The sequence below is a fragment of the Strix uralensis genome, chromosome 6 (genome assembly GCF_047716275.1).
Source record: "Strix uralensis isolate ZFMK-TIS-50842 chromosome 6, bStrUra1, whole genome shotgun sequence".
In the NCBI taxonomy this organism is placed as follows: Eukaryota; Metazoa; Chordata; class Aves; order Strigiformes; family Strigidae; genus Strix; species Strix uralensis.
Genome location: NC_133977.1, coordinates 20,626,876 through 20,643,358, shown reverse-complemented (window position 1 = coordinate 20,643,358; position 16,483 = coordinate 20,626,876). Strand labels below are relative to the sequence as shown.

Here is a 16,483-nt window from a genome sequence, read left to right as displayed (position 1 = left end):
CTGAATGCAAGGTGCAAAAGTCTGGCAATCCTGGCACTCTGTCCCAGATTTTTGTTGTGTGAAGAGTACTTACTTACCGATTACCTGGCCCTGGCTGATGACTGCCACATGGAAGTGCTTGTCAGTATATGTCTGCCAGCTATATGGGTTCTGCTGCTGCTACTGATACTTTGGTCAAAGCAGTGGAATTTTTAAAAAAAGCAGTTGCTTGACAGCAGTGAAAAACCAGCAAAATATGGAGGTATCTAAATTACTCCTTAGTAAATAAAGGTCGCTTTGAAAGGCTGAATCCATGCACAGAGGAGCATGCAGGAGTAGGACTGGTGACAGTTGCACACTCTTGCTTCTCTGCTGCTCGCACCCCATGTCCCCGTGCTGGCATCCGATGTTGTAATTTGGGTCTGAACACTTCCTTCTGCTGAAAACGAGGAGGACAAGAGGGAAAATGATACTGCTTCAATTTTAAATGTGGGTAGAAATACGTGTATTCGTTTTGCCGTTACTCCTGGAGTCTTTATTTTTATTCACTTGGCCCATTTCCTTTCTTTATATTGGTTCTGTTAATGATAATTCAGACAAGGTTTTCATTTGTTCCCTTCTTCCTCCCCACCACCCTCTGTCTCACAGCAACAGCAGACAAATATCTGCATCTCATCGTTTTGGGGGGAAGGTTATTTATCTCATAGTTGTTGTAATGATGAAACCCATTCGAGGGAGTCAAAAGTATGATACCAGAGGATTGTCTTGGTGTGTGAAGTACAGTCTGACTGAAACCACTGAATTCTGCAGCAGAGAGGTCTGTGTTTCATTCTGCAACATGCAGCATGTGGATGCAGGTGAAGCCTTTGTTGGTGTGATGCACTTCATTTATTACCCTTAGGCTGTTTTTAGCCAGTGAGAAGTGAATCTCATGATAAAAGCCATGACTGAATCTGCTGTTAGCATGAACAGTGTTCGAGCCAGGCTGAAAAATAGTTTTTTTGTGTTTCAGTGGAAAGAGCAAATGTATTGCTGATGGCATATTTGGAGTCAGACAGGTACTGATCTTGCTCTTTGGGCTGTTTAACGAGACCAGAGTTTGCCCACAGCAAGAGGTGGGAAGGTAAAAGGGTGCTGTGCCCCACTGCACTGGGCAGGCTCGTTTACTGCCTTTGGGCTTGAGGATGTTTTCAGTAATACAAAACATCCAGCATTTATCTCAATTTTATGGATTATTTCAATCATGTAAATAATCCTCAAAGATTTAGTCTTAAATATAAGGTTGATGTTTGTCAGTTGCACTTGGATGAAGAGTTGCAGGACAAGCAACCTGGCTGGAGCCTTCCTGGCAGGAGCCCTCAGCTTCACATGTTGAGAGCTGGGAAAAGGGGCATAAGGCAACTCCTGCCATGCTTCATGGCTTGCTGTGTGTAACAGGGCTTCCTCTTGTATCTCTGCCTGCCTTAAAGCTTTGGCTCAGTTCTGCGTGTAGAAAAAGTTACGAAGCAGAGAAGGTGGTGTGTACAGACTCGGGAGCCCTTCATACCCCCACAAGTTCCACCACAGTCATTTCCCAGTCTCCTTTTGAGGACTGGCTGTTTTTAGCCGTGCTCCATGCTGGACCCTCAGGGTTCAGCTTCATAGACTGAGTGTTGAGCCTTACTAGTATTAAGCTTTAACCCCGTTTTGTATCTGTGATGATGAAGCAGCTCCTTCCCCCTCCCAGCCCCCCAGATTGTGAAGCTGTGGGTCTCATACCATGAACCGCTTCCCGACCCCAGGGCCACAGGGGCTCAAAAATGACAGCTCACAACTAGAGAGTGGAGACTGGGGCAGCCAACAGGAGCCGGCTGGCCCAGTTGATGGAATCTGAAGGACCAGAGGAAGGAGAGTCAAGACTCTGCCTTGCTGAACGTGTGTTTGTGCTTCTCCCTGCTTGCTTTCCTGGGCGCAGTGCCACATCTCCTGTCATCCTTTCAGCAGCCCTTTCCCTGCCAGTGGGTTAGAAGGGAGGGTGGGAATGCGTTGTGTTGTAAAACTAGCCAAGGGCTCTGTCTGCTTTCCTGGGATTTCCCAGCTGTACTTCAGAGAAACACTGAATTAAGTCTTTCCAGCAAAGCAAAGTCCATTATTAAAATACAAGTCGATTGATCTCACTCAATAACTTTGAAATATACAGTTGTAAATACTGCATGCAGAAGACGTTCAGGAGGAGGAAGATGTTTGTTATTACAAATGTTTGCTAGGTGAGCTGTATATGTTAGAGCTTTATCTGTGCTGATTTGAAAAAAACCACTGATGTTCAGGTGTACCTGGAATATTTAATTGCTTTGAAAATTGTAAATAATGTTTTACAGGTATAAAAAGCTCTTACTAAAATACATTTCTCATTTTACAGGCAAAGTACCCTTTATTCATGTGGGAAATCAAGTAGTATCTGAACTTGGGCCCATAGTCCAGTTTGTAAAAGCCAAGGTAATAGTACATTGTTTTCATCAGTTAGTGAATAGCATGTTAATCCTGCTTAGCATTGTGCTGATCTGGTGTGCTCTTCTGGAATGTTACTTAATTTGTTAAAACAGTATAGAAATCTAGTGCTGTTTTAAAAGGAAGATATCCTGGAGTAGGAGTTTGTTGAGATGGAAATGTTTTTCTTTGTCATTTACTCAAATCCTGGAAGTAAATTCTGTGCAGAATAGTTGCATACCAGTGCCAGTTTCTGAGACTGCTTTTCTACATGCCCTGTCTCTGGACCTCAGAGCTCTTAAACCCAGACCTGAGTGGTTTAAGTCCTCGAGTGTCAGATACTGTTCAAATTCGCCTTTTCTCCCCTCCCTGCCCCCCCTTTTAAAAAATACTGTCTTTTCACTGAGCAGTTGATAAAGCTGTATCACAGATGTAAATTTGTGTTTACTTCTTGCCACAGAGATATATTAACCAGGAGGCTATGTGCTCAAACTGTGTTCATCTATAACTGATAATAGTCTACATTTCTTGTAGATTAGTTATGTTACGTTACAATGATCTCTCTTTATTTCTAAAGGATACTGTACATAGAAATTGCATATGTAATTTGTTATTGAACTGTGTAAGAGATCAGGATCTGAGCCAAAGCTCACTGACTTCAGAGGTCCTTGGGTCAGGCATTGCTGAATATTCCAATATCCTTCCTTACATGTGTGTCTTTTTTTTTTCTCTTTTCCCCATTAGGGCCATTCTCTCAGTGATGGGTTGGATGAAGTCCAAAAAGCTGAGATGAAAGCCTACATGGAATTAGTCAATAATATGCTCTTGACAGCAGAGGTACAGCAAACCATAGTAACTCCACACACTTACATAAGTGACTATAGGCGAGAAAGCTTTAGGATTTTTCCCTATATTGGAAATGCTACATATTCTTAGATTAGGTCACCAACTTTTGAGGTGAAAGGAGGCAGAAATAAATTCTCTGTACCCTGTGGACTGCTTGCTGAAGTGTTCCTGTAGACACAAGCCACACGTATGATTCCCTTCACCTAACTGAAGTGTGTCATGTAGCTGGAGAAGTAACCTTCTGGAAAATGCTAGTGGTTCCTGGGATCCTGCCCCAGCCCACAGCTGGCCACCACTACCCCATTTCACACACCTAGTTGGAGGCTGAGATCACCTGTGGTTCGTCTCTGTGGCCAGTTAAGGTGACGCAGTCCCAGTGTGGGAGTGGTGTTGGAAATGCTGGCAAGCTGCAGGCGGCTGAGGAGCTGCGGGCTGGTAACCTGGGCGCTGAGTTGTGTGCTGTGTGGGCAACAGAAGTGGGCCTTCGGTCTCGGCTTGGTCCTGGTGCTGGTGAAGTAACGACTAGCGACTGGGCTTTTGCCTTCCAGTTTTAATTTCCTTTCTACATTCAGAGGTCTAACAGAAGGAATGAAATGGAAATGTAATCTAATATAGAAAAGAAAATTCTATGACTGAGAAATGATTGTCTCTGCATTCTCCTTTATTAGGAAGTTTTAGTAAGTGTTCTTTCTGTTCCTAGCTCTATCTCCAATGGTGTGATGATGTTACAGTAGAGGAGGTGAGTGGTTCTGCAGCATTTATCTTAATTAAAATTTAATGAGAAAACACTTTTGCTCACAATTGCAAGTCCCTACTCATAAATGAAACATTGAGGTTTATACCATTAATGTTACAGACTTTTCACTTTAATTTCGCTTGCATATACATTTTAGGGAAGTTGTGTCATTACTGGAGGTAGCTGACTGCAGAATAGATACAGGTTTTGTATGTGTTTCTGAAATAGTAGTTTTAAATGGTTATGCTGCAAACTGTAAATTCTGTGCAAATAATTACAGCATATCATGCAACTCCCTTTCTCTTTTACAGCTCCCTTTCTGATAGAAATATTTGAATATTGGCTATTTTGCGCATAGAGATATCTGTATTTTCTTATATGATAACACAGTACCTTTTTGTTTCTAAACAAAGATTACGCACCCAAGGTATGGCTCCCCTTACCCATGGCCTCTTAACCGCATTTTGTCCTATCAGAAGCAGTGGGAGGTAAGGCGAAAGATGAAAGCCATTGGATGGGCTGGAAAGACGCTTGAACAGGTCAGTATGAAAAGTGAAGCTTATTTCTTTACCCTGTTCTATTTTTTCTTTTTTTTTTTTTTTAAAGGCTTTGGAGAGTAACACTTTCTTCAAACAGATGTAAAAACATATTCTGTACTTAAAATGTTATCTGGAGTCAGGTATTTGCCTTCTGCATCAATAAATCTTAAATTATATGCAACCCCATGGGGTGGAAGGAAGGATGTTTTACTATGAGTGTACATCTCCACTGATGTTAGTTTAGGCCATAGTCCTGAAAATAGGTTGTAAGTTATGGCCCCCAGTTCCTGTATGGCATTAATAGGCAAGCGTTGCAGGACTGCAGCTTCCCTTGTCAGAGGTCTTAAAAACAAACAAAAAAAGCAAAGCAGTTTTAGGGTATAAGTTAGTAACGTTCATTAAGCTAAGTTATAAACATTATGGGAAGCACTTACTCAGAATTGCCTTACATCAAATGTTAGATTAAATAACACTTAGCTACCTGCCTACTGTGTAGGTTTAACTGTCTTTAACAGCTTTGATGTTCCAACACTGTATGTTCCTTGTTCCCACCATCAGTGTGAATAGAGTATAAAGAGGTTGTTTTTTGCAATGTTGGTTATTTCCTGACAATATGGATCTTTTATCTCTTGTGTGTTTTGATAGGTGCTTGAAGATGTAGATCAGTGTTGTCAGGCTCTCTCCCAGAGATTAGGAACACAACCATATTTCTTCAATAAGCAGTAAGTTACTATTTCCTGAAATATTACATCCGGGAATGAGAGATACAGATACATGTATCCACATGCATACATACATATGTGTGTGTATATATATATATATGAAAACTCCTGTTTTATTTTAATGCTACATGATTAGTTGCAGAAATACAAATGTGTGACTGGAATATTAAATGTGAAATTTCAGAAATAAGTAATTGAAGGTTTTAAAAGGAAAGTTTCTGTAAGTTTCTGTTGTTGTTTGTTTTTTTTTTTTTTTCTATTTATGATTTAGTTTTACACCTGCTTGTCTTCTCTAGTCTACCACAACTTAGGTAGGCTACAAATGTATGACTTTATACAGTTAGTTTCTTATTAAAAATGGTGCATTTAAAGCTTTATTTGTATTTCTTAGGTAACATTTTCTACTAGGTACAGGGGAGAGAATGTATGTCATGCTGTCCTGACCAGGACAGCTTGTTTTGCGCTGCTTAACACCAGGGGCAGTTCTGACTGAACTGAATTAGCGTGAGGGTGCCTGTGAGTTGCAAGAACTGGGGGAGAAGCGAGCCTTGTATCAACAAGGGATCAGTTGCAAAGGTAAAACTAAGATGCACGTTCCCAGGAGAAAAAAGAAACAACCTGGCCTTTGTGGATGTCCTCTGCTTTCACCAGTTTCCTCCAATTGCAAACCACTTTTTTTTCCTCTCAAATAATTCACTATTTTCGAAGTGTTATGGATTTAAATAACATCACAATAGCTCCCTCTTGTCTCCTGGGCATAGACCAGACTAGAAATGCTCAGGACTTCAGTTAACTACATTTGGACAGGGAAATGTCTTCAAAAGGCAGCATGTGGTCTTGGTTACTTTTCTGCATGTGTCTTTGCATAAATACGCATTATAGAAGACAAGTTTGAATTGCATCTTCTCAAATCATTCTTAAACGTAGCAGGTGTCTGAAATATTACTAAGAAAATATGTGTTCTTAGTCCAGTATTTTTCAGTCTGTGACTTCTGGGAATCTGTAGGAGCTAAATAAGAAAAGCAGCCTGTTGCTGACAGATTTAAGTTTGTTATACAGGTGTCCATATGTCCATTGGAGAGTTCTAAGTGATCCACAAATAGAAAGGCAAAATCATCAGTTAGAAAACCCTCATGCTGCTTATCCTGAACACTAGTAAAGAAGGACTTTTAAATTATTAATATATTTGAAAAAAATTATTTATTTGCACATGGGCTACCTATATACGAAGGTCCAAGATGATAATTCAGAAGGTTTGTACCTAAGATAAGGTAGGACTGAAAACATTCAATAGACCACTGTTTCCCAAAGTACATGGGTTTTTTTTGTGTAGTCTCCTTTCAAAAGAGATGTTTCCAGTTGCTGTCACCCTGGAGCTCCTTTTCCTATTGGTTGAATAGTTCCTGGCTGCTGAAAAGCACAAAAAGGGAATAAGGGTTTTATGCTTTTTTTTCCCCCCCTCTCTTTTTTTCTAAAAATTTTCTTTGTGAGATAATAGCTGGAGCTTTTTTTAATATACATTTGCAGAGGAAAAGGAAAAAAACCCAAAAGACTTGATAAGCATTTGCCCTTGTTCAGAACTGAAAGGTGGAGCATGGTCTGATACTGGATCAGTAACTCTGTCCAATCTAAGAAGTGTTACTTCCACATTTCTGAGCTACCAGAAGCAAAAGATGTCATACTGAGAACTAGCAGTATGCTTATATACTGTATACATAGTTTTCATGCATTTGGTGAGTTCAGTGTTGTCCGGTTTCTTCCAAATTCTTAAACTGCATAGCTATCTAAAAGTTAGTCAGAACAGCAGGGTTTTATTGATCAGGGCTTGCCTTCCAAAATACCTGTTCTTTTTTCTGTTTGCTTTTACAGACCAACTGAATTAGATGCTCTGGTATTTGGACATCTGTTCACAATCCTTACTACTCAATTAACCACTGATGAACTCTCTGAGAAAGTGAAAAACTACAGTAACCTCACAGCCTTTTGTCGGCGAATAGAGCAGCAGTACTTTGAGGGTCATGATAAAGACAGCGCCACAACTGTTGCAGCCCGGTCTGCTAAGAGGTCCTTACTGAGATAAGCATGTTGTGTGATGGCTGGGGTGGATTGCATTTCAGTTTTGGGTTTTGTTGTTCAATTAATTGATTTCTGAGGGTGAAAATGTGTGTTAGCTTACTGAAGCTGCCAAATCATTCTGGAGCAAGAAAAAACTCTAAATGCAGTTTTTGCATTGTAGAATATACTGTGCGTGTTTAACCTGAAAGGACTGTATGGGCGCTTCCATTTTCATAGCCTGTATGCCCCTTGCTCTGAAGTGACCTTGGAAAAATATTGTATCTGTATTAAAAAAATAAAATACTTGAAAAAAGTTTCTCTTTGATCTTTCTAAATGCCTTTCTTACTAAGGTTTAGGTCTATGTAATTAATGTCTGTGTAGTTAATGCGTGGGATTCTGCTGGCAGGACACCTGGAAGACAGTTGTATGATAAGGTAGTTAGAATTGGTAAGCTGGGAATGGAAGGACTCATTAGAGATCTTAAGTTTGCCTGCCTCAGCCAAATTTCATTCAGAAATTGGGTGGCAGAAATGTCTTAGAGCCTTGCAGCACACAAATGATGGGATTTTATTCAGTCAGCTCTTATTTTGTGTCAGAGTAGCTCCTGGCTGTCATTACTACTTATCTGTGTCCTGCCTCTGCTTTTATTTCTTGTTCACTGTTGGTTTTTAGATTTACACTTTTTATTTCTTCCTATAATTTCCCAGTTTTAATCCTTAGCTTGTCTTGCACTTTTAAGAAATGAATTTGCTAGGTAAGTGTCTGGCTCACTGTTTCCCCTTCCAGTATGTTAATGTTGCTTCTGAACTTTGACATACTTGCTGAGGTGGGTCTCGTAGCAAAAGGACTTAGTGTGAGCCTGTGGCTGGCATGCCTTGGTCCTTCTGCCTCTGTATTATCCTATGGCACAACAACAGCAGTAAACAAAGAAATACTGTGGTGCTCCAAAAACCCTGGCAATGCGGAACTTCTCAAGGGAGAGTTCTTGTGTGTTGGCAAGGACTTGATGTGACTAGTATTTCTTCAAACGCATTAAATGGCCCCACTGTGTTCTGCTTTGTCAGTTGTACTTGACACTTCCTAAAGCACCAACAACCCCAGGAATGTGTTAGTGGCAAAAACAGTCCCTGTGCACTTGGGAAGTCCTGGGCACAACTGGGAATCAGATCAGGCTGTTTGGCTAGTTGGAACCGTTGTGTTTTCTTAGTCAAAAGACTGTATTCCATACTATACTCCTCAGTGTCAAAATACGTAATGACTCGAGCTTGTTATGCAATGGTCATGAGATTTTTGGCTGCCACTTCCTTCTCTCTTAAAAACTGAATGGAAAGCAGCTGTGTACCTTGGACTGGACACGTCTCCCTTGACTCTGTGGCTGATGAACCACTATTGCTTACTCATTCCTACTGCGGGGGACCACTTTTGTCAGCTTGACTGGAAATTGGAGCTGAATTCTTACTGACTGCTTTTTGATACAGGAGTCCTACTGGAGTCAAATCCATGTAAGTGTCAATGTGTAAGGGGGTCTTGGCCTTTTATCAAATCACTCTTGCCAGGAGAGAAAAATTGCCCTTGTCCTGCATTTCAGTCTTAAAATTTCACATGTGTATGTTGAATATCTTTTCAAACTAAAACCCATCAGCTCTTGACTGCTTAATGACAATTTCTGCTATCAAAGGGGTTAGTAGGTGAGAACCCAGATACTTCTTTCAAATCTGCTTTTCTGCATTAATGCAGGTTCTGGAAAAACTGAAGAAGAATTTGTTGGGTGTTTCTTAGTTTGGAGAGAATACTATGGTATACACTACTTTGATAGACTCTAATAGTCTCTAAAGCTAGCAGTGCCATGGTGATGGGGAAATTCTATGTGAAAACTGAGAGCAATTAAACTTGCCTTTTACCTCTGCTATTTACAGACCACCATTCATGAGTAAAGATTTTAACCTAGCTTCTGTGGCTTTGGCAGTTCTTCCACTACCACTAGACTGAACTACAGGAGTAATTTACTTAATGGGTTTCCAAACCCATCTGTGCACAGGCACTAACTTACATGCAGTCTGAAAAAGTGCAGGTGGGCATGTATTCCTCCTATTTCAAGGCTGCAGTGGCCATTAGCCACCTTGTAACCAAATTTTAGCAATTGCTTTGAAACAGCATTGAATTAAACCATGTTTTTATATTTAAGCAAGGTTTCTGTGAGGCAGAGCAAGCACTGGTAATACAACACTTTGAATGCTGAATAGCTAGTTATTGCAAATTTTGTGTGGTAACATATAGCAAGCTTTATAATAATTTCAGAGGATAAAAACAACTCCACTGAGGTAGCAGTATGCATTAACTTACTTTGAATGTCTCATCTAGAAAAGAAATGCTGTGGAAGTGGTTTGGCAAAAGATACTGATCTGTTACAAGCAAAGTTTGTGTAAATCCACCTGAGCTACTCAGACTGCACTTAAGGATACAGAGACAGGCAAATTACATGGAATTTTCAATATCGAAGTGAGAGGACAAGCAGAGACTGAGCTCTGGAAGCTAAACTGAGTAGTTTCTGGATGTTTAACCACCACTCGTTCCTTGTGTGTGGCTTTGATAATTAATAAAACAAAATTTAAATGGGAAAAAGCATTCCCTACTTCCTTGGCTGAAGAGCATACTTTCTATACAGCATGTTTGCCACAGGGCTGGTTTGTAGTTTAGGCTGCACCTATTCTAGGCGATACCTAAACTTAAAACTACAAGGAAAATCTTGGCTTTGCTATCAGTGTTGAAAATAGCTATTAAAATCCTAGACAAAGGACATACTTTGTACTTCATAAATAAAATAAACCATTATGCTTTTTTTTTTTTTAAATTATGTTGCTAGCATGACTAGTGCTACAGAGCAGACTGAGCTGAGCACTGAGGACCAAAACTTGTAAGCCATGCTTTAACTCTTGGAAGCCACAATCCAATGAAGGACACATACTGATTGTTCCTGAAATGCTGTGCACAACTCAAGAAAAAGAATGAAAATTTGAAACAAGACCAGCAATAAAACAGTTAAAGGTAGAAAAAACCCAACCCAACCCCAAAAACCCTTCTAGCAAGGGGGTTGAGCAAGTCAACCAACCTGCCTTATCCAAGGCCAAATAGAGGGCTTGTTATTGGTCTGAGTGGCTCTCTACTAGACAAGGCTGTGCAAGTGCAGTCTGTGAGAATTCTGCTCTTGGATTGTGTGTTTTTCTAGCAGATCTCCCATGACTGAAGCACAACTGCTGCACTAGAGGCAGGAACCGGGCTGGGAAGGCCTATGGTCTGTTTCACGCACCAGGACAGTGCAGATGATGATTTTCTTTCCTAGCTTTTCAAGCTCAAAAATCCCAAGATCCCAGAGACTATTTTGGGTGAAGAAAGCAGACAGCTGGAACTTCTGATGTTTCCTAAAATTAAGATGAAAATTAGATTTCTAATAGAATGTGAGGAGCAGCTGCACCGTGGCTTAACATCCTCTGAATATGCCCCACCAGGAGCTGCAGGAGTCACTCAACCAAAACGGTACACAAAGTCATAAAAGTGAATAGAGATTACTGAGTCTGAACAATGTATAAATTACTTGCCCATGGTGGTTTACTTCTTGCAGTCTTTTTGTTCCACAAATTAGTAGCTTCATATGGAGATGCTCAAGTTGAGCTAAATGTTCCTTGGAAAGTAGCAGATACTTTCCTTGCCTGGTGGAGCTAAAACAATTAGGAAAGTCCTGGTGAAAACAGGACTGCTCCTCCATTCCCAAGATGCTTCTCTAGGGTTGTGGAAGGGACTAATCTTGCTCAGCACAGACCTTGCTCATCACAGTTACCTGGTTGCGTCCTTGCTGAATTTGGGTGTCTGCTTCTATCAGAAATGTGTGGTGCCAGTTCCAGGTGTTGTGGAGGTCTTGTTTGCCTGAGCAGCACAGCACTGTACGCATAGCTAAACTGTGGCTGCCATGTACCCCGTGCCACTGCATACACAGCACGAAAAATGGAGCAGCCACCCTGTTCCACCACAGGCTGTGGCAAACCAGCTTGTGATTCAAAAGTGGCTAGGATTTCAGCCACACAGGCTAATTTATAGTATTGGATCATTGTTTGCAGCTGACAGCCCTTCCTGAGCCTCTGGTTTTCCTGTCCCTCTCTGAAAAGCTCTCCTTGACTGGGGAGTCTCTGATGCTACATTTTTATGATGTTGTGATGAGATTTCAAGACAGACATTATGTGAAGGAGCTTCAGTGGTAGCAGCTTTTGCTAGGATTTATCACTCTTCACATATCAGTAAAAATTATAGTATTTGAGTGGTGTTAATGAGATATTAATCTGGTATTTTCTTTGACTTTTATTTTATTTTCCCCTCCCCCCCCGGAAAGAAAAATAACCTGGCAATCTCCTGCTTCTCAGATGTACTTAAAGCTCAGTGTTGTGGAAAAAAAGAGCCTAGCACAGACCTGCACATGGAGAATGCTGCTGAGCTGCACTTAATGATGCCTCTTAGGATCAGCTGTGCTGCTAGAAAACGCTTCATTTCCCGTGGCTTTCTTTCTTTACAAGCAGAGTGCAGCTCCAATGGCTCTCACAACAATTAGCACCCACTTGTTCTGCAGGTTTGAAGTTTTTTGCATTAGTCAGGTTGAGAAATTCATGGTATTAATCATGACTGAAGTTGTTATTTATCACCTGCTGGGTGAGAAATAATAATTTTGGCACTACTGGGGCAGCAGGCCAGAAGTACCAAATTAAGTAAAACATCTAAACACTAGCAAGGATCATTTCTCTGATTAATGAATTGTTACAAAGAAAAAGTGCTACTCGTTATCTGATCTTAGGATAAAAGTAGGAGTTGGAAGTAGAAAGCATTAGCAAAGTCAGTCTATACCGTGATGTAGTTTGAAACTTTCCTGGCTGATCTCTGGTCTGTCGTTCAGTAACTGCTAACATGCACTCATCTGCGTCAGAAGTTTGCAATACTTGGCTCACTTCCCCCCACCCCTTTGTAAAAAAGTAGCATTTGGCAGGGAGCTCAAGGCCCATTGTGTCATCACCTCTAAAGAAACGTTGAAATTACTTTAACCTTCTAGGGCTTGTCTAGGCTGGAAAGTTTTGCCATAGGAACAGTTACCAGCCTGGCAAAACACCATTGTGTGAAGGCAATAATAGGGGTGCAGGAAACAAAAACAGCAACATCAATAGAATTAAGTTTACACCCAGGTAACTGTATCCATATTGGGGCCGTTATTCACCTACGGGATTAAAACAACCCACAAATTCCAGCTACCTGATCAGAAATATTTCGCATGTAAATACAAAAAGGGTTGGCCTACAGAGAAGTGGTTACGTTGCAATGAGGTCTGTGTGTGCTGTTACAACCCTAAGCCACCAAATCATCGTGACGTACCATGTCCTCTCCCTGTAAGACCATTGCTGGGAGCTGAGGAGCTGATGGCATAGCAATGCCCAACAAAACGCTATTTTCTGGGTTTGGATGGAGATGTAGAAACTGACTGTTAGCCTTGAATATGGTTGAAGAACTCAGCCCAGGAGAGAAGCACTGCCACTGAAAGCAAGCAGAAACTGGGTGCAATTTTGTTTGCTTGTTGTGGCTTACAAGAAAAAAGAAAAATAGTGACAGTTTTAGAGACCCTTTTTGGCTCCAACTAATTAATTTGCTGGAAAGAAGGCACAGGCTCTTTTCCATAGAGAGCATCAGTCATTCCCATCTATTTCTTCAGAGTTCAGATTTGGTTCTAGTTGACATGAAGAACTTCCCAGAGTTGATGCAGTCGAACTGCCCCTCCTGACATCTGTGGCAGCCAAAGTAACTCCTGTCTACCAAGCCAGTGTGCCCAGAGGCTGACTTGAAATAGTGAGCTGACATGAGAGATCAACATGAACTTATGCCTCTCCTATTTGGCTTAATGTTGACAGTATCCCAGTTTGTCAATAAAGACATTATTGTAAGCAAGCTTTATGTCACATAAATGCTCTTTCATCTAGATTTTTTTTTTTTACCTTGAAGTTTATTCTGCATTTAAGAAGAAAATTAGAGGTCTTGAGGATGTAGGGCATAATAGTCACCTTTCCTACAGGCACTGCTCAAATCATCAGTATTCCAGGGTTTGTGACCTCAGTTCAGTGGCAAAGTTTTGAACCAAGAATGAAGTGATGATTGTTCATAGAAAATAAAAGCAGCAGCAAAGGGCTTGTTGCAAACAGAAGACCAACTTCCTAGGCTAAGCAGGCAGCCATCAGAAGGTATCTGAATGAACCTTGTTGCAGGTACCATGGGGAGGTACCAGTGCAGTTTAGCCATGACAAATTCTGTAGAACTGGAAAGAACACCAGCCATTACCCAGCTGGTCTGGTCAAACTATGGCATGACCCAGTCCCTAGGGCATCTTCCTCTTCCAAGTTTGTCTTCTCTCATCAGGGATTTAACACTTTCTACCACTTCTTTCTGCCAAAGATTTGTGAGCAGCAATTCCACCTCTCTAGTCATACATCTCAGGTTGTCTCTGTCATGCTGTCATGGCTGGTGACATCTCTTTTCTCTATACTTTTAGCTACAAAGTGCAATTTTGGCCAGGATTTCTTGACTTTGAAGCTATCTGTTGCTGGTCACACCATTCTCTCACTGCTGAGATCAACAGTTTTGTCACTGATGCACCGGATTATTGCCTGAGATTATTTTGTGAAAATTATCCTTCATCTTTCAGATGTTAACACTTGGACTGTTAGATTAAGAGCTGCCCACTTTCCTTTCTTGTCAAGACAAAAAAAATTTCCCTTTAGGTCCACTGCTGTTTCTAGCTTAATTCCTGTAAATTCCTCTCTAAAATTCCTTTGCTGTTTTTGTCAGCACCTTCCCTCAGAAGTGCGTAGCATCTTGATCTATGATGCCTCCTAGCCAAGAATTATATAGCTGGGATTACTGACTATCTCCATGATCTCTTTCATTTGCAGCTTTAAGTCTGTGTTGTGGCATGTTTAAGGAACCAGTTGTTGAAGATCAGTAGTTTGGGGGCATTATGGGAAGGGTACATTTTTATCCACTTAAATAAACTTCTCTCCAGCATATTGTGATGTAGGTTATAACGTTTTGTGAAAGGCAGGTAGGTTTCTGCATGTGTGTGTAAAGATCACAGACTTGCCTGTGACCTGTGTATTACATGCAAGTGTGAGTGCAAAGGTCTTGCTGTTATGCCAAAGCTGTTATGCCAAAGCATGCACACTAAAACCGTGCAAAGCCTAAAACCACTGCTATGGAAACCGCTGCCCGTCATCTGATGGAAATGCTTTTGACACACAGAGGACAGCTCCTGCAGACCTGTTTCTATGGAGGCGCTTTCATTTGGTTCAGTGCATCTTCCTGGGGCCTGTCCTGCTGCCCGTTCTCCCTGATATCTTTTTGTGATCCCCCTGCCTTTGCTGCTGCTTAAGGGTCTTCCTGCACTGGGAAAAGGAAGGGCTCATCCTTAGGAAAGGTTTTCATGCCTGTGGACTGCATTCCTGCCTCTGCTTTGAAAGAGATTCCTTGTGCCAGTAAAATCACTTAAGCATGAACAGAGAAACCAGCATGCTTTCTAGGATTTGTTTAGGCAGAGAGAAGCATCCTGCAAACCTACCACCTTCTGCTCTGTGTCTCTGTAGTGAGTCCAAATGCTACTGCCACAGGAAACACATTGTGTTTCCATAAACTATGATGCCTAAAATCTGCTTTTCTAACTCACTAATCACAAACAATTCCAATAACAAGGTAATTGGTGTTTTGGGGTTTTTTTAAGTTTGACAAAATTCAACATTGGAAAAATGGAAAGTAAGATCAAAACTCATTTGGATAATACAGTTATCCAAATTTCTTTGGTATTTTTGTATTATAATACTAAAAAATTATCAGTGTACTCAGAAATTATGATTTATTGAGAAGCAGGCTGAGAAAAGCTTGGAAGGGCAAGGAGCAGATTCCTCAATCCCGAGGGGATTAAAAAGTGCGAAACACTTAAATGAGGCTTCCAAAAGAGGAAAACCAGGTAGCAATAAGAGAATGGAGTTGCCTTTCAATCCTTAAACCAGCTCAGTGAGTTTCTCAGTATATTGTCCTCCTCACCACAGTGTATTGGAGCCATCTCTTGCACTGAAGCCAGCAGAAGTTGTTTGATGCATCCCCTTTGAAACGTCACTGATCTGCAATCAAGCGAGTGACTTCTATCCAAAGATTACGAAATACTTGGCAAACTTATCCAAGTGGATGAGTCAGACAAAAAAACCTGCCTGACAAAAGAGCGAGTCAAGCCATAGCAGTTGCAAGTAATTTGTCCCAAATGTGAGCAGGGCAAAATCTAGAGCAGGAGACTGGAGGCTGGTTTCCCAGCGCCACGCTCCAACCACCACACTGCATTCTTTGCTGCTTTTTTAGCCACAACGGGCTCTTAAAATCACCCTTCAAAGGCATTTCTTGGTAGTAATAAATGAACCATCAAAACCTAAACAAAGAACCCAGCAGTTGAGATGATGCAACTTAACAAATAGAAATGACTAAGATTGCCTTGTCCTCTGCTAATTTCCAAAAGAATAAAGCCCATGTCATTTATAAAGCCTTCCCCCTTCCCCTCTCCTTTACAGCCCCTTGGGAGTCACCCAGGAGACAGCACCACTTTCCTCTGCTTCCCCATCTTTAAAATATATTCATTCCAGTTTTCAAATTGCTCTTTTGTAGTGCTAAATCTCTACTCGCACTAATTTCTCCAGGTCAGAATCTGACCCTGATTTGAACAAAATCTGGAGTCAAATATTCACACCAGAATGCTTTTGCCTTGCTGCATGTCAGATGCCATCTCCCTGCAAATGTTTCACACACCTTGGAGTGCAGCTTGTGGAACTGATGAGGTGAAGAGCACTGCAGAGCAGCTCTGTGCTGGTAATCACAGGACTGAAGAAACACATACATCATCTGCCACATAGGTTGGCATTTCAAGTAAAAAACCTTCACAATGTGTAAGATGTTGGACAAATGATGGCCATATGCATGTTTGCCTCTGCGCAGATGTCTTTGCATTCTCAGCTAGGAAAAAGCTGAGGTAGGCTTTTTTTGCCAACAGTTTAATATTAGTGACACAGTTTATGTCCTCTGC

At 41.1% G+C, this 16,483-nt stretch overlaps 1 protein-coding gene and 1 long non-coding RNA gene across 4 annotated transcripts in view; both read left to right on the top strand.

Annotated features, from left to right (window-relative positions):
- The window catches only part of MTX2 (metaxin 2), a 35,388-nt gene extending 27,729 nt beyond the window's left edge, over positions 1-7,659 (top strand). The window contains exons 5-10 of one of the 3 annotated variants that reach the window (XM_074873158.1): positions 2,378-2,454; positions 3,190-3,282; positions 3,992-4,030; positions 4,507-4,566; positions 5,212-5,288; positions 7,158-7,659. In XM_074873158.1, the coding sequence (XP_074729259.1) occupies positions 2,378-2,454; positions 3,190-3,282; positions 3,992-4,030; positions 4,507-4,566; positions 5,212-5,288; positions 7,158-7,368 (557 nt within the window). In that variant the 3' untranslated portion in view covers positions 7,369-7,659. Of the gene's footprint in view, positions 1-2,377; positions 2,455-3,189; positions 3,283-3,991; positions 4,031-4,440; positions 4,567-5,211; positions 5,289-7,157 lie in introns of all 3 variants that reach the window. The other 2 variants (XM_074873157.1, XM_074873156.1) reach the window with 2 other exon arrangements.
- A 796-nt stretch (positions 7,660-8,455) lies between these two features.
- LOC141944957 (uncharacterized) overlaps positions 8,456-16,483 on the top strand; it is a 28,059-nt gene continuing 20,031 nt past the window's right edge. Inside the window, exon 1 of the long non-coding RNA XR_012629377.1 lies at positions 8,456-8,846. This is a non-coding gene — a long non-coding RNA (uncharacterized LOC141944957). The remainder of the gene's footprint in view (positions 8,847-16,483) is intronic.